This window comes from Haematobia irritans, chromosome 1, assembly GCF_050003625.1.
Source record: "Haematobia irritans isolate KBUSLIRL chromosome 1, ASM5000362v1, whole genome shotgun sequence".
In the NCBI taxonomy this organism is placed as follows: domain Eukaryota; kingdom Metazoa; phylum Arthropoda; class Insecta; order Diptera; family Muscidae; genus Haematobia; species Haematobia irritans.
In genome coordinates this window covers 130952581-130977189 of record NC_134397.1, presented here as the reverse complement: position 1 = coordinate 130977189, position 24609 = coordinate 130952581, and the positions used below count along the sequence as shown (strand labels likewise).

The window sequence follows — 24609 nt, the reverse complement described above, 5'->3', positions numbered from 1 at the left end:
TTGGCACATTGTAAATGAAAAATTCAAAACATCCAACTACCTGCTTTGCAACACTTGGTCGATCAACGCAAAATTGGTCAGGTAATTTGTACATAGAGTAATACAATAGGAGGTTTTATTTTGGATTTTACTAATGACCAAGAAATCCTGTCTTTGTGTTTTCTGGTAAATAGATGACATGCAATTTTATAGGGAAACTCCAGTTGGTCCATTAGAATTATTCTCATCATATCTTTCCCACGTTTACATTTTAAATGTTTCGAAACTAAGTATAGTGCTCATGAAATAACAATGGAATGTGGAATAATGACTATTGAAGTCGGTACCAAGAAGACGAGAGAACCCATTTAAAAGACGACAATATCCTCGAGTGAATATTTTAAGATTTTGGAATCAATTTTTTGCATTATTTAGCCATGCACTAAAATTATTAGGTTAATTGTAAAAGGTTTCACTTTAACAATTAACAGACAGTTAAAAGGGTGAAACTCATGTAATGCATAAGACTAATTGTCAGACGCACAACGGAAATATTTTTGGATCAAATTAATTGAGGTTTCCCTAACGTCTATTATTGTAGTAATAGACGTTAGGGATCCCTGCCACATTTATTAAATTTGAAGGCAGAAGGTTTAATAAACCTTGAAATAGGTAATTGTTACCGCAACCCAAGTAATTCGATTGTGGACGACAGTTTTTATCAGAACTTTGTACGCAATCTATGATGGAGGGTACATAAGATTCGACCTGGACGAACTTTCAGCCGTATTTACTTGTTTTCCCATCACATCTGACGCTTGTTAGGTTAGGTTAGGTTATGTGGCTGCCCGATGTATCAGGCTCACTTAGACCATTCAGTCCATTGTGATACCACAGCGGTGAACTTCTCTCTTATCACTGAGTGCTGCCCGATTCCATGTTAAGCTCAATGACAAGGGACCTCCTTTTTATAGCCGAGTCCGAACGGCGTTCCACATTCCAGTGAAACCACTTAGAGAAGCTTTGAAACCCTCAGAAATGTCACCAGCATTACTGAGGTGGGATAATCCACCGCTGAAAAACATTTTGGTGTTCGGTCGTAGCAGGAATCGAACCCACGACCTTGTGTATGCAAGGCGGGCATGCTAACCATTGCACCACGGTGGCTGACGCTTGTTACAGTGTCCTTTAATAGACTATGGTAGCGATGGGGTTAACATCGAACCTTGAAATGGTTAAACTTTTGAAATGGTTAGACGTTGCTGTTATTTCACTGCTAGAAAATTGAGGATATCTGCCCCCAAATCCTCAGCCATATATTTCACTTCATGGACGGCAGAAATACAAAGTCAGTTGAATGTTAAGAGTCGATGACGTAACAATTGTGACAACAATCCCGCAGTAGTAAAAAGGTGTTTTAGTAAAAACAAGTATATACGGCCGTAAGTTCGACCAGGCCGAGTCTTGTGTACCCTCCACCATGGATTGCGTAGAAACTTCTGCGAAAGACTGTCATCCACAATCGAATTACTTGCGTTGTGGTAACACTTACCGATGGCAAGGTATCTTAAAATTTCTTAACATCGTTTCCTAAATTGTGAGTTAGTCCATACGTAGTATATATTAGACAATAAAGTTATGTATAGGTAATTCTACAAATAATTACGAATCGATATGGACTTTTGCACGGTACGTGGAGAGCCAGAATTGAAATATGGGGGTCGCTTATATGGGGGCTACTACCCTGCCAGCATTTCAAAGTTCCATTTCATCCTCATCGCTACCACAGACTCGTAAATGTCACCACAACCATCGCGAACTGTGATGGGGAAGCATATCAAAAAGTACAAAATGTACATGAACGTATTTTGCCATCACTACTGTTAGAAGAGCCATTTTATTTTTTGTGAAACGCCAAGCGCAACCAGCTTGTTATATTTTATTTAAATAAAAACGAAAATGAAGTTCTGAAAACATAGATATTACGCTTAAAATTGTGAAAGGTATATGGTGAACAATTTTCGACTTTCCAAATAGAATAAAGTGATCGTTTTTCAAATATTTTTCCAGGCACGCTGTCTCCATCGAAAATAAACAAACTGGCTGATAGACGCTGCAATATGTAACTTGCTACTTAAAACTCAACATCATTCTTTTATTAATGCAAAAAATTATGTTAAATGTGATGAGATAAACCGAAAAATGTTATATTTATAAGAAATTATAAATGTTTAATCAAATCAATAAACATCTACACAATCGTGTTTTACTTGACCACAATGATTCTTCTACAATTACCTTAAAATGCACTTTTTCTGATAGTTTGCAGGGGTTCTTATTGGCGTCCTTCGAAATTGATCTAAATAGGCACCTAATAATTGCACTGATGAGAAACTTTTTCGTAGTAACTTGGCGTGGTACAACTTCTCAATAGTAACGGCGCTTTTCCGACGAGTTTTTGATGTCGTATATGATTGTTTTCGACGTAGTGGGGATTCTCAGAAGCGCCCCCAAATTCAAAAAATGTTGGCAGGGTATTATGAACTTGATATGGACCAATTTTTGTGTGAATGGGGGTCGATTTATCTTATATAACTATAGACCGATATGCACCTAGTTAGGCATGGTTGTTAACAGCCATATGTACAAAATTCCAACTGACTCGGATGAAATTTGCTCCTCCAAGAAGCTACAAAACCAAATCTCGGGATCGGTTTATATGGGGGCTATATATGAATATGGACCACTTTTGGCATGGTTGTTAAATATCATATACTAACACCACGTATCAAATTTCAACCAGATCGGATTAATTTTGCTTCTCCAAGTGGCTCCAAAGCCAAATCTCGGGATGGGTTTATATGGGGCTATATATAATTATGGACTGATATGAACCAATGGTTGCTGAATACCATATACTAACATCATGTACCAAATTTCAACTGAATCGGATGAATTTTGCTCTTCCAAGGGGTTCCGGAGGTCAAATCTGGGGATCGGTTTATATGGAGGCTATATATAATTATGCACCGATGTGGAAACTTTTTTGCATGATCATTAGAGACCATATACTAACACCATGTACCAAATTTCAGCCGGATCGGATGGAATTTTCTTCTCTTAGAGGCTCCGCAAGCCAAATCTGGGGATCGGTTTATATGGGGGCTATATATAATTATGGACCGATGTGGACCAATTTTTGCATTGTTGTTAGAGACCATATACTAACACCATGTACCAAATTTCAGCCGGATCGGATGAAATTTGCTTCTCTTAGAGGGTCTGCAAGCCAAATTTGGGGGTCCTTTTATATGGGGGCTATACGTAAAAGTGGACCGATATGGCCCATTTGCAATACCATCCGACCTACATCAATAACAACTACTTGTGCCAAGTTTCAAGTCGATAGCTTGTTTCGTTCGGAAGTTAGCGTGATTTCAACAGACGGACGGACGGACATGCTCAGATCGACTCCTATGGTGGAGGGTATAAAAATTTACATTTATTGAAAATTCGTGACATTTACGACATCACATGGCTTGGCATGGCGATTTGGAAATCTCAAACATAAGACATTCCGAGCACATTCGCTCATAGACACTATACACTTGTCTCCTGAAAAAATGTGTCAGATACAAAGATTAATTTTCTGTCATCTCATTCTGATTATTTCGTAGAGTCAGTCCCAAACATTAGTTTTCCGACATTTGCTTTTGTGTTGTTCGTAAAGAGTAATCCCTACCAACATTTTTTGAATTTGACAGCGCTTCTGAGAATCCCCACCACGTCGAAAACAATAGTATACGACATCGAAAACTCGTCGGGAAAGCGCCGTCACTATTGAGAAGCTGTACCACGCCAAGTTACTACAAAAAAGTATCGCATGAGTGCAATTATTAGGTGCCTTTTTTAATAAATTTAGAACGACGCCAATAAGAGCCCCTTCAAACAATCAGAAAAAGTGCATTTTAAGATAGTCGTAAATTTAGGGATGCCAGACGTGCTCTTTAAAGAGCACATGTGCTCTTTTTTTTTACAAAATGTGCTCTTAAAACGCACGCAAAAGTGCTCTATTTTTAGTTAAGTATTCTTTTTGTGCTCTTTGTATGCATCACAACAAATATTACTCCAACGCGATTCAATAAATGGTAAAAGTAAACTGAACATACCCTGCCAGCATTTCAAAGTTCCATTTCATCCTCATCGCTACCACAGACTCGTAAATGTCACCACAACCATCGCGAACTGTGATGGGGGAAGCATATCAAAAAGTACAAAATGTACATGAAAGTATTTTGCCATCACTACTGCCCTGTCAGCCTTTCAATGTTCCATTTCATCCTCATCGCTACCACAGACTCGTAAGTGACACTGCAACAATCGACAACTGTGATAGTATTTTGCCATCACTATTCGCATGAAAGTATTTTGCCATCACTATTGTTACAAGAGCCATTTTATATTTTGTGAACCACCAAGCGCAACTGGCTTATTATAATTTATTTCAATGAAAACGAAAATAAAGTGCTGAAAACATAGTTATTACGCTTAAAATTGTGAAAAGTAAATTGGTGAACAATTTTTGACTTTCCAAATGGAATAAAGTGATAGTTTTTCAAATATTTTTCCAGGCACGCTGTCTCCATCGAAAATAAACAAACTGGCTGATAGACGCTGCAATATGTAACTTGCTACTTAAAACTCAACATCATTCTTTTATTAATGCAAAAAATTATGTTAAATGTGTTGAGATAAACCGAAAAATGTTATATTTATAAGAAATTATAAATGTTTAATCAAATCAATAAACATCTACACAATCGTGTTTTACTTCACCACAATGATTCTTCTACAATTACCTTAAAATGCACTTTTTCTGATAGTTTGCAGGGGTTCTTATTGGCGTCCTTCGAAATTGTTCTAAATAGGCACCTAATAATTGTACTGATGAGAAACTTTTTCGTAGTAACTTGGCGTGGTACAACTTCTCAATAGTGACGGCGCTTTTCCGACGAGTTTTTGATGTCGTATATGATTGTTTTCGACGTAGTGGGGACTCTCAGAAGCGCCCCCAAATTCAAAAAATGTTGGCAGGGTACGTAAATTATTTATTTTCTAATTAAATAGTGTTTTACTTTATATATCAGAGTCGAAGAAGAGCACGCTGATGTTGCTTCTTCACTTTGTACTCTGTTCTAAATGTAAAGAAACTTCTTTCAATAACATTCTTCACAAAACACCAAACAAATGACTTACAAAGTATTGTAAGAAAATTAGCTTGAGTTAGGTTAGGTTAGGTGGCAGCCCGATGTATCAGGCTCACTTAGACTATTCAGTCCATTGTGATGCCACATTGGTGAACTTCTCTCTTATCACTGAGTGCTGCCCGATTCCATGTTAAGCTCAATGACAAGGGACCTCCTTTTTTTAGCCGAGTCCGAACGGCGTTCCACATTACAGTGAAACCACTTAGAGATGAGAAGCCTTGAAACCCTCAGAAATGTCACCAGCATTACTGAGGTGGGATAATCCACCGCTTGAGTTGAAAGTGGTTTAGTTTATGTATATGTTATGAACCTTTTTTATGTTTAAATGAATTATTATGGAATTAAATGTTTTTTTATTTTATTTGAAAAAGTGTGCTCTTTTTCTTCGTATGTGCTCTTTTTGCCTCTTCAAAATCTGGCATCCCTTGTTGTAAAAGAATCATTGTGGTCAAGTAAAACACTAGGGCTGTTTTCTTTTAGCACTGGATGCCCTAAGACGTGAAGGACTAAAAGAAAACAGAGTACTCGTTTATCCAGGACATCTCCAAAAATATATAAAACATAAAAACATTTATAAATTCTTATAAATATAACATACATCTATCACAACACATTTAACATATTTTTTTTCATTAATAATAGAATGATGTTGATTTACAAGTGGCAAGTTGCATGTTGCAGCGTCTATATGCCGGTGGTTTTATTCTCGATGGAGGCAGCGTGTCTGTAAAATATCTGAAAAACAATCACTTTATTCCATTTGGAAAGTCAAAAATTGTTCACCAATATACCTTTTACAATTTTAAGCAAAATAGCTATGTTTTCAGCACTTCATTATCGATTTTATTTAAATAAATTATAGGAAGCTAGTTGCGCTTGGTGTTTCACAAAATATAAAATGGCTCTTTTAACAATAGTGATGGAAAAATACTTTCATGTACATTTCATACTTTTTCATACGCTTCCCCCATCACAGTTGGCGATTGTTGCAGTGTCACTTACGAGTCTGTGGTAGCGATGAGGATGAAATGGAACTTTGAAATGCTGGCAGGGATGCTGCTCAAAATTAAACTTCGTATTTTCGCGAATTTTTTGTTCACATAGGATCTTTTAATGTATTACTTCATTTATCAATGGTGGTGCATCATAAACGTTCCAATTTTGTGTAAAATAGGCAAACTACAAAAAGGAAAACGAAAGAGAACGTAAGCGTGCTATTGTTTTTTTCGTTTATTCTTAATCTTCGAAACGGCAAATTTCGCTTGGGCACTTTTTTGAATTTTGTCCGGAAAATGTACTTTTTAGGTTATTTTCTAAAAAAAAAACAAGTAAGGAAAGTCTAAAGGCGGACGGGGCCGACTGTATTATACCCTGCACCACTTTGTAAATCCACATTTTTGATAGTACATCAAATCCGTCAAATGTGTTGGGTGCTATATATAATAGAGCATTGCATGAGAACATTCATTCATAGCGCACACAACTGAACTCATGAAACGGTTCGAGAAGACTGAATAATCTTCATTGATCGAATGAATAGAATGAGAACACTGGCTTGACCGAATCGGTTCGAATGAATGTAAATGTATGAATGAGACATGGTTTGAATCACACCCAATAATTCAGTATCGAGTGAATGTTGTTGTGACGTCACATCATTGAAGTTGTGCATTTGTTTCCATTCTCGGTCGCAAGCAAACATTCGATTGCATTTGGTGAAACGGGAATCATGCTTAATGAGAAAAGAAGTCATACAGTTTGTGTTTCTTTAGATATAAGTGTGTAATTAATAGTTAAGCTTATTGACGATAAAATGAGTAATTTTAACAAGGCAAATGTTTAAATTTGTTATGTTTTTATATGTAACTAGCAAAAGTAAATTTATTTTTGTATTTTTTGTCTGTTTTTTATACCATCCACCATAGGAAGGGGGTATATTAAGTTTGTCATTCCGTTTGTAATACATCGAAATATTGCTCTAAGACCCCATAAAGTATACATATTCTGGGTCGCGGTGAAATTCTGAGTCGATCTACGCATGTCCGTCCGACCGTCTGTTGAAATCACGCTAACTTCCGAACGAAACAAGCTATCGACTTGAAACTTGGCATAAGTAGTTGTCATTAATGTAGGTCGGATGGTATTGCAAACGGGCCATATTTTATCAAAATTTTATTTGTATAGAAAATTTTATCAACATTGTATTTCTATAGAAAATTTTATCAAAATTTTATTTCTTAGAAAACTTTGTGAAAATTTTATTTCTATAAAATTTTTTATCAAAATTTTATTTCTATAGAAAATTTTATCAAAATTTTATTTCTATAAAAAATGTTGTCATAATTTTATTTCTATAGAAAATTTTGTCAAAATTTTATTTCAATAGCAAATGTTGTTAACATCTATAAAAAAAATTATCAAAATTCTATTTCTATAGAAAATTCTATCAAAATTGTATTTCTATAGAAAATTTTGTCAAAATTTTATTTCTATAGAAAATTTTGTCAAAATTTTATTTTTATAGAAAATTTTATCAACATAATATTTGTACAGTTCGGCTTGAGGTCATATGAATAAAAACAGATGTTGTTGTGTTTTTGAGTTGTATTTTTATTTAATATTATCCAATATTTCGAAACATCTCCGATGTTCGTCTTCAGGGAAATTTTTTAGAAGTAAAGAACAATAAACTTATTCGCAAACGAGTAAATCTATAAAAAAATTTTATTTCTATAGAAAATTATTAACATTTTATTTCTATAGAAAATTTTCTCAAAATTTTATTTCTATAGAAAATTTTGTCAACATCGTATTTCTATAAAAAATTTAATCAAAATTTTATTTCTATAGAAAATTTTATCAAAAATTTTATTTCTATAAAAAATTTGGTCAACATTTTATTTCTCTAGAAAATTTTATCAATATTTTATTTCTATAAAAAATTTTGTGAAAATTTTGTTTCAATAGAAAATTTTGTCGACATTTTATTTCTATGGAAAATTTTGTCAAAATGTTATTTCTATAGAAAGAGAAAAAATGTTTTATTTCCTTTAAATACGAATGCCCCTTATTTTTTATACGAAAAAGTGAATTGCATTTTTAACGATTACTTACTATAATGCCCAAAAATATCATCCCAAATGTTTCTCCTAAAAACTAGAGCAATATTTTGTTTTCCTGTTAATACCTTTTTACATAGAAATGCAGAAGGTTTTGTCCACTTTATGTTATTTTTTTTTTACTTCATACACAAGCGCCTTTCCATCCAAAGATAATAAAAGAGGAAGATGGGAGATTGGCTACTGAGCACATCAAACCATTTACCACATTAGTTTAATACTCGAACCAAACTCGTATACGACAAGTATTGACATATCATTAAAATGCAAATAAAAAGAAATTAAGAGCACGAAATAAATTTCCATAAAGGGGAAAATGTAATTTTTTTTGTTGTTGCCTAAAATTTAACATTGTTTCATTAAGAAAATTACATTTTTCATTTAAAAAATAAATACGAAAAACAACTAAAAGATTACAAACATGTATTAAACTAATCTGGTAAATGCAACATTTGGTATGACGCAAGCCAATCTCCCATCTTCCTCTTTTATTATCTTTGTTTCCATCAACTTACAACTAAACAAATACATATAAAATACATATAAAAGTTGTTGTTATTGTTACTACGTGAGGACAAAAAAAGATTCGAAATCCTCGATTCCTTCACTTTGTTTTCGAAAACATTTTGACTCGTTGTGTTTGATCCCGAAGACTGAAGTTGTTTGATTGACCGTTTCATACAACACAAACGAGAACGAGTTATGGTTGTATTCGAACTTACAAACATCGGTCCAAACGGGAACAACTACAAATCTCTACCTTACTTGTTGGGCTTCGAGATGTTCTCGAACACAAAAATATATGACCGATGCAATGCTCTAATTAATATTAGTAGGAAAACGTAGATGTAGGCAATTTAAGTTGATTTGCCTGAATTTTAATTTTTTATTACCCCATCTAATACACTAGATTAACTTGGGAAAAATATTTAAATGCATTACATTCATAGGTATAAATGGATGTTCATAAAAACTAAGTAGCGTGAACTACATTTGCTCTTCTAAATATTTTACATGTGAATGCCGCCATAAATAAAAGCTTGTTTGTCAATACTCTCCAATCGCATATTCCGATTATGGCCTTAAGGCCGGTATGCACCTCTAGCGAAAAATTTCATTCCCATAAGAAATGCATTGCTATTTATGCTAACGAAATTTTCGGTAGCGTTCAATTTCGTAAGCTGGTACGCACCTCTAATGAAAATAACAGGGTTGTCAAAAGCATATTTTGGCAGCAAACATTTAATTTATTACAATCATTGTGTGCGTAAAAGTTTTAAAAGGTCTGTAAATAATAAAGAATTTATTTGAGGAATATTTGGAACATATATTAACAATTTTTAAAAGCTATTAGCTGGTTTAAAATTTGTGTACACAGCCCTGTTTTTTTGTTGTAGACTTAAATAAATTTTTGCTACCGAAAATTTCGCTAGAGGTGCATACCGGCCTTTAAGGCCGGTATGCACCTCTAGCGAAATTTTCGGTAGCAAAAATTTATTTAAGTCTACAACAAAAAAAAAACAGGGCTGTGTACACAAATTTTAAACCAGCTAATCGCTTTTAAAAATTGTTAATATATGTTCCAAATATTCCTCAAATAAATTGTTTGTTATTTACAGACCTTTTAAAACTTTTACGCACACAATGATTGTAATAAATTAAATGTTTGCTGCCAAAATATGCTTTTGACAACCCTGTTATTTTCATTAGAGGTGCGTACCAGCTTACGAAATTGAACGCCACCGAAAATTTCGTTAGCAAAAATAGCAATGCATTTCTTATGGGAATGAAATTTTTCGCTAGAGGTGCATACCGGCCTTTATAAGCACAATGACTCTATGGTATGATACTCATCACACTAATAACACACTCATCACACTAATTTGCATCTAAGCATATAACAGGTTGGCTGATAAGTCCCCGGTCTAACAAAGAAAAACACATTTTTTTTTCGTTTTTATTATTCAACATAGTTCCCTTCGAGAGAGATACAACGATTATAACGACCTTCCAATTTTTTGATACGATTTTGGTAGTACTCCTTCGGTTTTGCCTCAAAATAGGCCTCAATTTCGGCGATCACCTCTTCATTGCAGCCAAATTTTTTCCCTGCGAGCATCCTTTTGAGGTCTGAGAACAAGAAAAAAATTCGAAGCCCAATTCATGAATTTTTGCCATCGTTCTCAATGACTTGTGGCACGGTGTGTTGTCTTGGTGGAATAACCAGAGAATGAAGCCGACCCATTTTTGTCGGCGGCGGCTAACACTAAATTTTTGCCTCCGGCGGCGGCGGCTTGACGGCTAAGCCGATAAAAAATTGTCTGTTCGGCGGAGCAAAATTATCTATTATAAAATCCATTTGAAGTTTTCCCAATTGTAATGTGATTAGTTGTACAACCAATCTTACAATCAAATTTACATTTCATTCAAATTTTTTGAGCTAAATTTTTGTAAAACTATTATAGCAACTTGATACTAATTGATTAAAAGTGGAAAGTTCAAAATTTTGGCAAAAACTATAACAAATATTATTAAATTTTTCTGATATAAATCAATATTTTAGATTAATTGGCGGCTAAATTTGAGTCGAGATGAGTCGACATATTCGGCGGCGGCGTCGACTGCTAAAAACGGGTCGGCGACGGCTAAAATCGGCGGCGCGACTCGGCGGCTTCATTCTCTGGGAATAACACTTTTTTCTTCTTCATATGGGGCCGTTTTGCCGCGATTTCGACCTTCAAACGCTCCAATAACGCCATATAATAGTCACTGTTGGTGGTTTTTCCCTTCTCAAGATAATCGATAAAAATTATTCCATGCGCATCCCAAGAAACGGAGGCCATTACTTTGCCAGCGGACTTTTGAGTCTTTCCACGCTTCGGAGACGGTTCACCGGTCGCTGTCCATTCAGCCGACTGTCGATTGGACTCAGGAGTGAAGTGATGGAGCCATGTTTCATCCATTGTCACATATCGACGGAATAACACGGGCGTATTACGAGTTAACAGCTGCAAACACCGCTCAGAATCATCAACACAAATGTGAGCTCGCGCGGCACCCATTTTGCACAGAGCTTCCGCATATCCAAATATTGAGGAATGATATGATTCATTTTACGGTCATTCAAAATCATTTTGTGGATTTTTTTGATGTTTTCGTCGGTAACTACCTCTTTCGGGCGTTCACCGTCCTCCGTGCTCATTTCACCACGCTTGAATTTTGCATACCAATCTATATGACTTACAGACGTCAAATTTTGACACGAATCATTTAAAGGTTCGTACTATATAAAAATAATATGCATTTAATACTAGCGACGCCATCTATGTGTCAGACCGGGGACTTATCAGCCAACCTGTTATTAGAAATAAAGGAAAATTTGAGTCACTTTTATAAGTTTTCGATTTGGCGACGTAAATTGCGGGCATTTTCAGTTCTGTCGACAAACTAGAATGCTGCGATTGCCCTGTTTGCTCCCTCGAATTCTTTTCTGCCCGCTAAAATGATACATAGCATTGTTTTGTGTTGCTGGCAACATTTTAAAAATGCGCAATCTGTACACACAAAATGAATGCAAAGTACCTTATTATATGTATCCGCTGTAAACAGAGTAAGCGTTTGCTGGTATCAGAGGAATTGTTTTTGTGAAATTATAACACATCCTGTGTCAGAAGTGTTTAAAACTGAGATTAGCAAAGCCACAAACCGCTTTAGACAAAACATAGCTTGTCCAACACTATTCAATTTCATTTTCCAACACTGCTCTGTAATTCTAACTGAACACTGCTCGCAACCGGCACGATGTGTCAAGAATGACATTTAATTGTGTTTACACGCGAAAACATTGGTAAATTGGGAGCTCTTGAAGTAATGAATAATTTTAAAAAATAATCCAATTAAAGATATAGAAAACTAAGAGACCCGAGAGTGCAATATCTTCAAGTTTTTTTTTTTGATAATTGGACCTCAAAGCGATCATTTTGCAGACACGTTAAATGTTCAACTTCTTAGCTTGTTAAACGTTTACTAAAAGTGTATAAATTTTTGTTGTAGGTGAACATACATCAGCATTATGGATTCCGATTTGTATGATGAATTTGGAAATTATATAGGTCCTGATTTGGATAGTGATGAGGATGATGACCAAAGTATTTATGGACAACAGGATACACAAGATGACCATGATGTGAGTATACAAGTACATGTGTAGCCAATAAATAATTAATCATAAATTTTGTCAAGGATGATGCTATGGACGAAGAAGAAGATCAAAATGAAGATGAAGACAAAGAGGTAACAGCAGTTGTCTTGCATGAGGATAAGCGCTACTATCCCACAGCAGTGGAAGTATATGGTCCCGATGTTGAGACTATTGTGCAAGAAGAAGATGCCCAACCTCTGGACAAACCACTCATTGAACCCGTAAAGAAATTAAAATTCCAAATTAAAGAGCAGGAGTTACCTGAGACCACATACAATATGGAATTCATGGCCGATTTGATGGATACACCACCTCTTATACGTAATGTGGCCTTAATTGGTCATTTGCATCATGGCAAAACAACATTTGTTGATTGTCTCATTCGTCAAACTCATCCACAATTCGATTTGAATGAGGAACGTTCTTTGCGTTATACAGACACTTTGTTTACCGAACAGGAGCGTGGTGTTAGTATTAAAGCTACTCCAGTTACTGTTGTCCTGCAGGATGTGAAGCAAAAGAGTTATTTGATGAATATTTTCGATACACCAGGTCATGTAAACTTTTCTGACGAAATTACCGCTGCAATGCGTCTTTGCGATGGTGTTGTTGTCTTTGTTGATGCTGCTGAGGGCGTAATGTTGAATACGGAAAGAATGCTCAAACATGCTGTACAAGAAAAGATGGCCATAACGCTGTGCATCAATAAGGTGAGTTAATAAAAATTATGGAAGGAAAGGCCCAATAGAATTGAAAGATTTACACTTATTCGTATTTTGTTGTTAAAAAGTTACTTAGCTGAAATTTTCCACGAGAATTAACTACACGTACATTTCTCTGGTGAAGTCATATACTATTTGTCATGGTTTTATTATGGTACATCCTTCATAAATTGCTCAAGTGACACAATGTTTGAATAATAAAAAAAAAAAAACGTTTGAATAATAAATTAGAACGAATTACTCTTTAATTTTTTCCATTGTATCAGAAACTTAGTAATACTAAATTTCAGGGAGGTTTAAACCAAAATCTTATCGATATCTGGAACGAAAATTAAGTGGATACAATTTTCATATTGAGGTTCAATCCCAGTTTCGACAGAACACCAAAGAAATTTCCAGCGGTGATTTATCCCCTCTAAGTATTGCTGATGACTTTCTAAGTGTATCACAGTTAAAGTTGAGCTCATCATATAATCGGGCAGTACTCATTGATAAGATAGAAGTTCACCACTTGTAGCATCACATTGGACTGAATAGTATAAATGAGCCTAAAAATATCGGGCTGCTGACAGCCACAAAAAGAGACAAATTCTTAAAAAATTAGCAAAACGAAGGAGCCAAGAAATTAAAAAACGAGCAAAATTTGAAAAATTGATTTTATGAAAAGGAAAACGATCTAAACATTCATATGAACACAAGAGTAAATTCGGAATTCTTCCTTCTTTGTCGATATCATACAATTTAATTAATCACTTGTCTGAAATTATAGCCTATTAGTTAGGTTATTTAACATAGAAATGACACTGTGTTTACAAACTTTTGGATATAAGTGTTCATTAAGTCTTCTGCGTAAACTAAAAAATTCATTTATGCTCAGCTCTTTTAATAAACTATGCAATGAAATACGGTGACAAAGTCATCCGAACTCTTTATAATGGTCCATATTTATATGCAGCCCGATATAAAGTATGGGACCGCTTTTGACTTGTTGACCTCGTGGAGGACCAATTTTCATTTGATCTATATAAACTGATAAAGAATGAATATGGCTTATATAATTACATAATCTGGCTTCTTTATTTACCATATACTCCATATGGACTAGATTTAGAAGACAATGTTAAGAAGTTTTAAGATGCCTTGCCATCGACATATGTTGTAACTACAACTCACGATTGTGAATGACAGTCCTTTGGCACAACTTTCTATGCAATCTATGTTGAAGGGTTTATAAAATTCGGACTGATCGAACTCTCGTCCGTAAATAATTGTTTCTTAGCGTCTGTCTCATTCCGTTTATATTTTATATTCTCTACAAAAAACATTTTCTATTTGATTGATAATTTTGACTAGCATTCATATTTCAATAATAACTTAAAAATGAACATTCTCAGGTTCACGGTCATATAACGTTAAACTTTAGTAAATTTCTTCGATTAAAATGTAAGTCATTCATTAATCATACCAAAATCTTATGCGTTGACCCTTACAAATAGGAATGCCATCAATGTGTTCGACTTGATAATAGACCCAACTTAGAAAACGCGCAATTTCTCAAAAAGCCGACGTAAATTCTATCGTTATGTTACCCAAAATCGTAACATATAGTTAATATAGTAAAAACAGATCCTTATTCCAAAACAGAGAAGCATATCTACGCTAGCTTTTTTGAGATTTTGAGATATCGCTCAGAACATAGATAAGGTATTGCCACTTTGGTCAATGCCCTATATTCTCCGACATTCGTTACTAAATTCAAACATGGCATCCAATCGAGGAACGAAAAATTCAAAGATAAAAAATTATGCCATTCATTATCATATTTTCAAATTTTACTTTTCAGATCGATCGTTTGATATTGGAATTAAAATTACCTCCCCAAGATGCATACTTCAAACTAAAACATATTGTAGAAGAAGTCAATAGTTTATTGAGCACTTATGGTAATGCCGAAGAGACACAATTGGTGTCACCCGTATTGGGTAATGTCTGTTTCGCCAGTTCACTATATGGAATATGTTTCACATTGAAATCATTTGCAAAATTATATGCAGACACCTATGAAGGTGTTAATTATGTGGAGTTTTCGAAACGTCTATGGGGAGACATGTATTTCCATGGTAAATCGTAAGTTGGTGTTATGGAAAAATCTCAAAATATTTCACTATAATATTTTCCTTTTCCATTTGCAGTCGTAAATTTACCAAAAAGCCGCCACATAATTCAGCACAACGTAGTTTTGTAGAATTTATTCTAGAGCCTATGTATAAGATTATAGCACAAGTGGTGGGTGATGTAGACACTACATTGGCTGATACTTTGGCCGAATTAAATATTCGCATAACAAAAGAAGAGATGAAATCGAATATTCGACCTTTATTGCGTTTGGTTTGCAATCGTTTCTTGGGAGATTTCAGTGGATTTGTTAGTATGTGTGTGGAACACATACAATCTCCATTGGATAATGCCAAACGCAAAGTTGATCATATCTATACCGGACCCAAAGAAGGAGATATGTATAGAGATATGATACAATGCAATCAAACAGGATCATTATTGGTGCATAGTGCAAAAATGTATCCAACGGACGATTGTACATTCTTCCAGGTAAAATAGATGGCTGATAGATTTGAAGTAAATCATTAAAACGTACATCTTTCCTAGGTTCTTGCCCGTATTATATCGGGAACCTTACACGCTGGTCAGGAAGTTCGAGTATTGGGTGAAAACTATACCCTACAAGATGAAGAAGATTCTCGTATTTTACAAGTAGGTCGCCTGTGGGTATATGAAGCTCGTTATAAAGTTGAATTGAATCGGGTTCCCGCTGGCAATTGGGTCCTTATAGAGGGTATAGATCAAAGTATTGTTAAAACTTCGACTATTGTTGATGCAAATGCCCCCGAGGATTTGTATATCTTCAGACCATTGAAATTCAATACTCAAAGCATTATTAAAATTGCCGTGGAACCAGTCAATCCTTCCGAATTACCAAAAATGTTGGATGGTCTACGTAAAGTTAATAAATCGTATCCTCTACTCTCAACTCGTGTGGAAGAATCTGGTGAGCATGTAATTTTGGGTACCGGCGAACTATACTTGGATTGTGTTATGCATGATTTGCGCAAGATGTATTCGGAAATTGATATCAAAGTGGCTGATCCTGTAGTGGCATTTTGTGAAACGGTTGTGGAAACTAGTTCATTAAAATGTTTTGCCGAAACACCCAATAAGAAAAATAAAATCACCATGATTGCTGAACCTTTGGAAAAGGGATTGGCTGAAGATATAGAGAATGAAGTCGTATCCATTGGATGGAATAAGAAACGCATAGGTGAATTTTTCCAAGTCAACTACGATTGGGATTTGCTAGCAGCTCGTTCCATATGGGCTTTTGGTCCAGACGCTACTGGGCCTAATATTTTGGTTGATGACACCTTGCCTTCGGAGGTGGACAAGACATTGTTGACATCAGTAAAAGATTCCATAGTGCAAGGTTTTCAATGGGGTACTAGGGAAGGACCCCTTTGTGAGGAACCAATAAGAAATGTGAAATTTAAAATTTTGGATGCAGTTATAGCAAATGAAGCTTTACATCGAGGAGGAGGTCAAGTTATACCCACAGCTCGACGAGTGGCATATTCTGCATTCCTCATGGCCACGCCCCGTTTAATGGAGCCCTACTTATTTGTTGAAGTACAGGCCCCGGCAGATTGTGTTTCAGCTGTCTATACAGTTTTAGCCAGAAGAAGGTAAGCAATGAAACAACTTCCCATAATGTTAAGCAACTAACCATAATATGCCTTTTTCAGAGGTCATGTTACTCAAGATGCTCCTGTTTCCGGCTCTCCCCTCTATACTATAAAAGCTTTTATTCCCGCAATCGATTCATTTGGTTTTGAAACCGATTTGCGTACGCACACTCAGGGTCAAGCCTTTTGTCTTTCAGTTTTTCATCATTGGCAAATTGTACCGGGTGATCCTTTGGATAAATCTATTGTAATACGTCCTTTGGAACCTCAACAAGCTTCACATTTGGCTCGAGAATTTATGATTAAAACACGTCGGCGTAAGGGTCTATCAGAAGATGTTTCGATTAATAAATTCTTTGATGATCCTATGTTGTTGGAATTGGCTCGTCAAGATGTATTGCTAAATTATCCCATGTAATAAAATGCAGTTAATAAAGATTAAAATTTTTAGTAGGATATAAAAAACTTTTGATTGCGTAGCGAATAATAAATTTGCGTATGTGTAATGGAATCGTGTCGAATATTATCAGCTTTGCTGGAGCCTTACACTAAATTTTAAGTGGTCAAGTTCCTTACTGAATTCAACCCAAGTGCGTGACTTAATAATCTTGCTCCTAATGTGCTTATTTTGTAAGATTTGCGTATCTTCCGCCGGTCATTAATATTAACTTGAGTTTTTTTGGAAATAATTCTGCAAATTTTATGGTAAAAGGATAAACATATCAACAAAATTTTCTTTTTTCTTTTTTTGTGGAAGCTGAGTTTTCCTCAAAGTTTGCAAGTTTCATATAATCGAGATGACCAAATTTCCACGCCTATTGGCCAGACCGTGGACCCACCTCAAGATACCACACAAAGAAACAATTATGCTTTCATACGAAGAATATCCTAGGAACAATACCGGAATTTCCAAATTAGTTTGGCAACCAGAGTTAAGTGTTAATTTTCGGTCGGGTCTCCCTCTGTATCAAAATACTGCGGACTCCTTGTTTCGCTTTGCATGGTTTGGACTTTTCATCCCTAGATACACTAAATAGCATTCGCACGAGGCTTGTACAATACATCGGGACTTTTATTGCTCATGAAAGCGATGATCTGCGGAAAAAAATGAGTGGAACTTATATCAAAATACATTTGCGAATTCTTTCCTGTAAACATGGACCATTTCATTCGATGGATATCGTTAAACTTTAGCATAGTCGCTCGTCATATTCCATTGGCCACTTCAGATGCCCCGAAAAGCGCTACCACTAATGATAAAGTTACAAAAACTAACGATATCGTACTGGCAGAAAGTGGTCGGCGTAGATTCGGGGAACCTACCCCGGCAAACAATTGAAGAAGACTCTCTGGAAAATTGATTACTACCGTTAAAGAGTTGTAAATGCTGTCGATGATATTCTAAGTTAGGGATGCCAGACCATAGACAATATAACATATAGATGATCCACTATTCTCTTAAAAAAAAATGTGTCAGTTCCAAAAATGAATTTTCTGACATTTCGTTTTGATTTTTTCGTAAAGAGTCAGTCCCAAACATTAATTTTCGCGCATTTGCTTTTGTGTTGTTCGTAAAGAGCAATGCTGCTCAAAATTAAATTTCGTATTTTCGCGGTTTTGGTCGCAATTTTTTGTTCAAATATGAACTTTTAATATATTAATTTATTTATAAATCCTCTGGTGCATCATAAACGTTCTAATCTTGTGTAAAATTGGCAAACTACAAAAAGGAAAACGAAAGAGATTGTAAGCGTGAGCTTATTTTTCTCGTTTATTCTTAATATTCTGAACTGTCAAACATAGTTTGACACCCATGGCTCATCTATATGTTATATTGTCTATGAAAAGAGCACGCAAAAGTCATAGACAAAAGCAAATGCGCGAAAATTAATGTTTGGGACTGTTTGCAACTCTCGTGAATGTGCGTGAATGGGACTGAAAGAAATATGTCGTGCGTGAGAAATTAAATCGGTACGTAAATGAAATTTCTGCAAAATCACGCTCACGAAAAAAATCAAGAATTTATTCTTACTCGTATGTTAACTGAAATTAATTTAGCTGTCGAACTATATTCTATTTTTGAATTTCGTTACCTTTGTTCACTCCCGGTTGGAAAATGTCGTGAGTCTCGTGAATTTGTACTCACGCGCACACCTCTATATTACAGTGCAAAAATATACCAACAACTACTTTTGGTTCTTAACCCTTTGACTACCGATGTCCACTTAGGAGGACATTCGAAAACGACACCAAACTCTATTTCCCCACCTAGTTTCGATTTATTTCTCGATGTAATTTTAAAGTAGAGGCTTTAATCTACATCAGCTATAAGTATTTTTCACACCCAGAAAAAAGGGGGCTCTAATGCCAACTGAACTTTATTTTAGTTCATGAAGATTAGTTGATTATTTAATTGATTAGTTAAATTTTGCACAATATGAGTAAATGTTCCTTATTTTAATAATTTTTTGTTAACTTTAATGGCGTGAACTAAAAATAAGAAAGAAAGTTGTATACAAATATAGTGCACAATTTTACTAAAAAATAAAATAGTTCATATTTTCCTAAAATGGCAGAAGTTTGCTTAAATTGAGTTCATAAGTCTTTCAAATGAATAAATTTTACTAAAATTGTACCTGTCTCGAACTTCGTACAGACATTTTAACAATTTTTAAATCCAATTTTTTCTTCCAACACTGAAAAAAAAGCATACTCGGTTCCAAAGATTTTGTCTTTACTTTAAAAAAATTGGTATTGATTCCGAGCCAAAGAAGCGGAGGATACAAGTAAGGATACTTTTAAGACACAATTCTCTTTTAAATTTAGGTTTTGTGTACTTGCTTCTAGGAAGCAAATTTTAATTTTTCGCTTTCTCAGCTTTTTTCTTCATATGCTATCAAAGTCCTTTAAAAACGAGTTAACGGCAACTTTATTTTCCAAATTAGGACTCGACTTCCAGTAGAAATTATGCTATGTTTGAAGTAAAAAACTTTTTTAAAATAAAGTTTTGAAAAACATGTCCTATATTTGAACGATTTTTTGCTTTGTAGTCATGATGCAAAAAGACAACAAATTTAAAGACAATTTCATTAAATTTAAAGAATATTTCTGAATTGTTAAAGTCAAGTTGACCTTAGCCAAAACATTTTTTCTTTCATGTTATGATACCCATTTTTAATTCAAATCACTTAATTATAAGGACAATACGACTTCATTGAAAAGTTTATCGACTTTTGGACAAGGAAAAAAACTTTATATTAGAGAAATGCGTCTTCTATGCTAAGCAAAATTTGTATTCGTATTTTAAAGACATGAAATCTTTGACCTCACGACAATATTTTTTTCAGTGTGGGTAATTTTAAGAAATTTGATTTAGTTTTTTTTGTTTTTGGATCTTTCGAGTCTCTAGCAAATTGGAATGACTTAGACTTTAGAGCATTTGTCCAATTTTTCAATTATTAAGAATTCTCTGAGTACACTGAAAAAAGTATTTACGTGATATTAAAGATTACCAAATCTAAATTTTAGGATGCACAATTTACAAGACATTAAGTACAAATTTCATTAAAATAATGAGATTTTAATTAAAATAAAGTTTTTCTTCAAAACATTGTTTTTTGCTTCAAAATTTTTTTTTATTAAATTTAGGACACAAATTTTGGAAACATGCGTCCCTCCGTTATAGTCGTATGTCCTTGAACTGAGGCAAATTTTCCTTAAAGATTTAAAGAAATCGTCCTGGAATATTGAATCTTTAGAATTTATATAAAAACGTTTCAAATATTATTTCAAATAAATTATATTATTTTGAAGATTTAGCATCTTTTATTTATTTATTTACACATCATAATTAGCAGCTGGTTACAGTAAAATAAAAAGTATGACGCTTATAATACATTAAAAATAAAATAAAATAAAATAAAATATATCTATATAATCTATTTTAGAAATTGTAGGGACAATAGAAGATTTATAGGCAGGATTGGGACTAAGAATTGGATACAAACAACAAAAAAACAAGAGAAAAAAGAAGAGAAAAAAAGATAAGATAAGGAATAATTTTACAACAAGAATTGGGAATATAGTGTAAAGCTGGAGTAAATTCATTGCGGAAAAACTGGGATACCAGGGATAGAATGGGTTTTGTATTAGACGAATTATGGGTCAGGAACTAAGAGAATCAGGAACTAGGATGAATAAGGAACTAGGATGAATCAGGAACATGGTGATAGCAGGAATAAGGACAGCAGGAACGGATACAGGAAATGACGCCAAAGCATAGTAGGAGCATAGTAGGTATGTTGAAAGGAAGAAATTTAGGCAATTACAAGTCAGGAACCAGGAAGAATCAGGAACACAGCAGTATAAGGAAATGGAAAATAAAATCGGAGAGAATAATATCGCTTGAACGGGAGTTATTGCAGGAACATGGTGATAGCAGGAATCAGGAACACGGTGATAGCATGAATAAGGATAGCAGGAACGAACACAGGAAATTACGTTAATGGACAGGAGCATAATATGGAGTTATTGCAGGAACAGACAGGAACAATAAAATACGAAATACGATATAGTTATAGTTGACAACCCATTAGAGCATAAAACTAATCCATAAGGATAGCGCGTTTTATACAAGATATGGAATCAGTGAGTGAAAATAAATTAAAAGAATGGTTAAACTCAATTATAAGACGATTCAATGTGCTATTGGCCTCGTAGTTGTACTTGAATAATGGTAGTCTCAAGGGCAAAAAATGTCTCATTGGTCGACTTGGTACAACAAAGTTCAAGTGTCCAATCAAGAAATCTGAGTCAATCATACCATTAACCAACTTCACAATAAATAAAATATCCAGCATGCGCCGTCTTCTCTCAAGGGTTGGCAAATCTATCAGCCTCAATCTATTCACGTATGGAGGTAACTCCGTCACGTCACCCCATCCTAATCCTCGTAAAGCAAACAACAGAAAATTCCTTTGCACTGACTCGATCCTATCAATATGACAATTGTAAAAAGGAGACCAAATAATAGAACCATATTCAAGAATCGGACGCACAAGAGACGTATATAACCGCTTACCTAGGTAAGGGTCATCAAACTCCTTCGACCAACGCTTTATAAAACCTAAAACAGACATAGCCTTCCCAACACAGCTATCAATGTGGTAGTTAAAATTCAATTTAGTGTCCAACCATACCCCCAAATCTTTAAAACAAGATACCTTCTCCAGATAATAGTCATCGATATGATAATCAGTAGACAAAGCACACCTTCTCGAAAAAGTCATACTCTTACACTTCCCCCTATTAAGAGTCATACAATTCACAACGCACCAATTAATCAACCTATCAAAGTCCCCTTGCAACCTAGCAGAATCTACATCTGAAGAGACAGATGCAAAAAGTTTCACATCGTCAGCATACATTTGGTTTAAAGTTCTTTTGGAATTAAGAAAACATTTTTTACTTTGAAGTATTCGTTATAATTTGGATTTGGCATTTGCTTGTACATGAAAAACTTTATTAATATACAGCGAATAGAGAATAAAAATTCGAAATGAGTTCTGTATTGTTATTTTAATTTTATTTATCCTAGATTTAAAACGAGATAGGTCGAAAAAATGTCTGTATTTTAAAGAAGTCGCATCTTTGACTAGCAAGCAATACCAACATCCTTACGGCAAGTTTAAAATTTTGTTTTTTGAGTGTAGATACTGTTCCAAGGTTTGATAAGATAAGAAAATGACTGGAGAGCACATCTGCATGTAGGGCGTGTTTTAAGGATGATGAGTCCTTGGAACACTACCTTTCTCAATGTCCTGTCTTAACTAGTCAATAGGCAAATTAGTGATTTCGAACCTGGTCTGGAAACAAATTCGGGAATAAGTTAGAGAGTTCAGTCTTCCTGAAATAAAAGAAGGGTACAATGGAAAGAAGAAGCACAACTAGCCAAATACTAGCTTAGGTGTATGTCAGCCCACATGAGACAGGGCAACCAGAATTCTCCTAACCTAAACTATTCTATCTTGAGGATTTTGCATTTTGGTTTATTTATTTTTTATACCCTCCACCATAGGATGGGGGTATATTAACTTAGTCGTTCCGTTTGTAACACATCAAAATATTGCTCTAAGACCCCATAAAGTATATATATTCTGGGTCGTGGTGAAATTCTGAGTCGATCTAAGCATGTCCGTCTGTCTGTTGAAATCACGCGAACTTCCGAACGAAACAAGCTATCGACATGAAACTTGGCATAAGTAGTTGCTGTTGATGTAGGTCGGATGGTATTGCCATATCGGACCACTTTTACGTATAGCCCCCATATAAACCGACCCCCAGATTTGCCTTGCGGAGCCTCTTAGAGAAGCAAATTTCATCCGATCTGGTTGAAACTTGGTACGTGGTGTTAGAATGTGGTCTTTAACAATCATGCCACAATTGGTCCATATCGGTTCATAATTATATATAGCCCCCATATAAACCGACGCCCAAATTTGCCTTGGTAGCTTCTTAAAGAAGCAAATTTCATCCGATCTGTTTGAAACTTGGTACGTGGTGTTAGAATGTGGTCCTTAAAGACCATGCAAAAATTGGCCCATATCGGTTCATAATTATATATAGCCCCATATAAACCGATCCCCAGATTTGACCTCTGGAGCCTCTTGGAGGGGCAAAATTCATCCGATCCGGTTGAAACTTGGGAAGTGGTGTTAGTATATGGTCTCTAATAACCATGCAAAAATTGGTCCATAATTATATATAGCCCCCATATAAACCGATCCCCAGATTTTAACTCCGGAGGCTCTTAGTGGAGCAGAATTCATCCGTTTCGGTTGAAATTTGGTCCGTGGTGTTAGTATATGGTCTCTAACAACCATGCAAAAATTGGTTCATATCGGTCCATAATTATATATAGCCCCCATATAAACCGATCCCCAGATTTGACCTCTGGAGCCCCTTGGAGAAGCAAAATTTATCCGATCCGGTTGAAATTTGGTACGTGGTGTTAGTAAATGGTTTCTAACAACCATCCAAAAATTGGTCCATATCGGATCATAATTATGTATTGCCGATCCCAATCATAATATAAACCGATCCCAAGACTTGACCTCTGGAGCCTCTTGGAGGAGCAAAATTCATCCGATTCAGTTGAAATTTGGTACATTGCGCTAACAACCATGCCAAAATTGGTCCATATCGGGCTAAAGTTATATATAGCCGATCCGCAATCACACAAAAATTGGTCCATATCGGTTCGTAATCATGGTTGCCACTCGAGGCAAAAATAATCTACCAAAATTTTATATCTATAGAATTTTTGTCAAAATTTTTTTACTATAGAGAATTTTGTCAACATTTTATTTTTATAGAAAATTTTGTCAATTTTTATAGAATTTTTATTCAAAATTTATTTCTTTAGAAAAATTTTGTCAAAATTTTATTTCTATAGAAAATGTTGTCAACATTTTTTTCTATAGAAAATGTTGACAAAATTTTATTGCTATAGAAAAATTTTGTCAAAATTTTATTTCTATAGAAATTTTTGTCAAAATTTTATTTCTATAG

The 24609-nt window shown here is 34.8% G+C and overlaps 2 protein-coding genes and 1 long non-coding RNA gene across 5 annotated transcripts; 2 read left to right on the top strand and 1 right to left on the bottom strand.

The window, feature by feature from the left end:
• The first annotated feature begins 1873 nt into the window (after positions 1-1873).
• On the top strand, positions 1874-2253 carry LOC142241968 (uncharacterized). Its single transcript, XR_012723894.1, has 2 exons — positions 1874-1982; positions 2050-2253. It is a non-coding gene; the product is annotated as an uncharacterized LOC142241968 (long non-coding RNA).
• Positions 2254-12143: 9890 nt separating this feature from the next.
• LOC142221795 (116 kDa U5 small nuclear ribonucleoprotein component) lies at positions 12144-17505 on the top strand. 3 transcript variants are annotated; one of them, XM_075291614.1, is made up of 7 exons: positions 12144-12212; positions 12419-12551; positions 12608-13276; positions 15132-15415; positions 15481-15895; positions 15953-17040; positions 17101-17505. In XM_075291614.1, exons 2-7 carry the CDS (start codon positions 12438-12440, stop codon positions 17456-17458), a joined length of 2928 nt encoding a protein of 975 aa, XP_075147729.1. In that variant the 5' UTR covers positions 12144-12212; positions 12419-12437; the 3' UTR covers positions 17459-17505. The 3 variants fall into 3 exon arrangements, with proteins under 3 accessions (XP_075147729.1, XP_075147730.1, XP_075147731.1); XM_075291615.1 differs by having other exon boundaries at positions 12175-12232; XM_075291616.1 differs by lacking the exon at positions 12144-12212 and adding an exon at positions 12258-12355.
• A 4139-nt stretch (positions 17506-21644) lies between these two features.
• LOC142231619 (uncharacterized) lies at positions 21645-22328 on the bottom strand. Its single transcript, XM_075302250.1, has 2 exons — positions 22121-22328; positions 21645-21982 (listed from the first exon to the last, which is right to left on the bottom strand). The coding sequence occupies exons 1-2, from the start codon at positions 22326-22328 to the stop codon at positions 21645-21647; spliced, it is 546 nt and encodes a 181-aa protein (XP_075158365.1).
• Positions 22329-24609: the final 2281 nt, after the last annotated feature.

Excerpts from the sequence above, each read along its gene's own strand:
- LOC142221795 (XM_075291614.1), top strand. The coding sequence starts at position 12,438 with ATGGATTCCGATTTGTATGATGAATTTGGAAATTATATAGGTCCTGAT. Across the intron at positions 12,552-12,607 it reads ATACACAAGATGACCATGAT|GATGATGCTATGGACGAAGA; the intron begins GTGAGTATACAA and ends AATTTTGTCAAG. Across the intron at positions 15,896-15,952 it reads ACGATTGTACATTCTTCCAG|GTTCTTGCCCGTATTATATC; the intron begins GTAAAATAGATG and ends CATCTTTCCTAG.
- LOC142231619 (XM_075302250.1), bottom strand. The coding sequence starts at position 22,328 with ATGACTTTTTCGAGAAGGTGTGCTTTGTCTACTGATTATCATATCGAT. Across the intron at positions 21,983-22,120 it reads GTTTGATGACCCTTACCTAG|GATGGGGTGACGTGACGGAG; the intron begins GTAAGCGGTTAT and ends TACGAGGATTAG.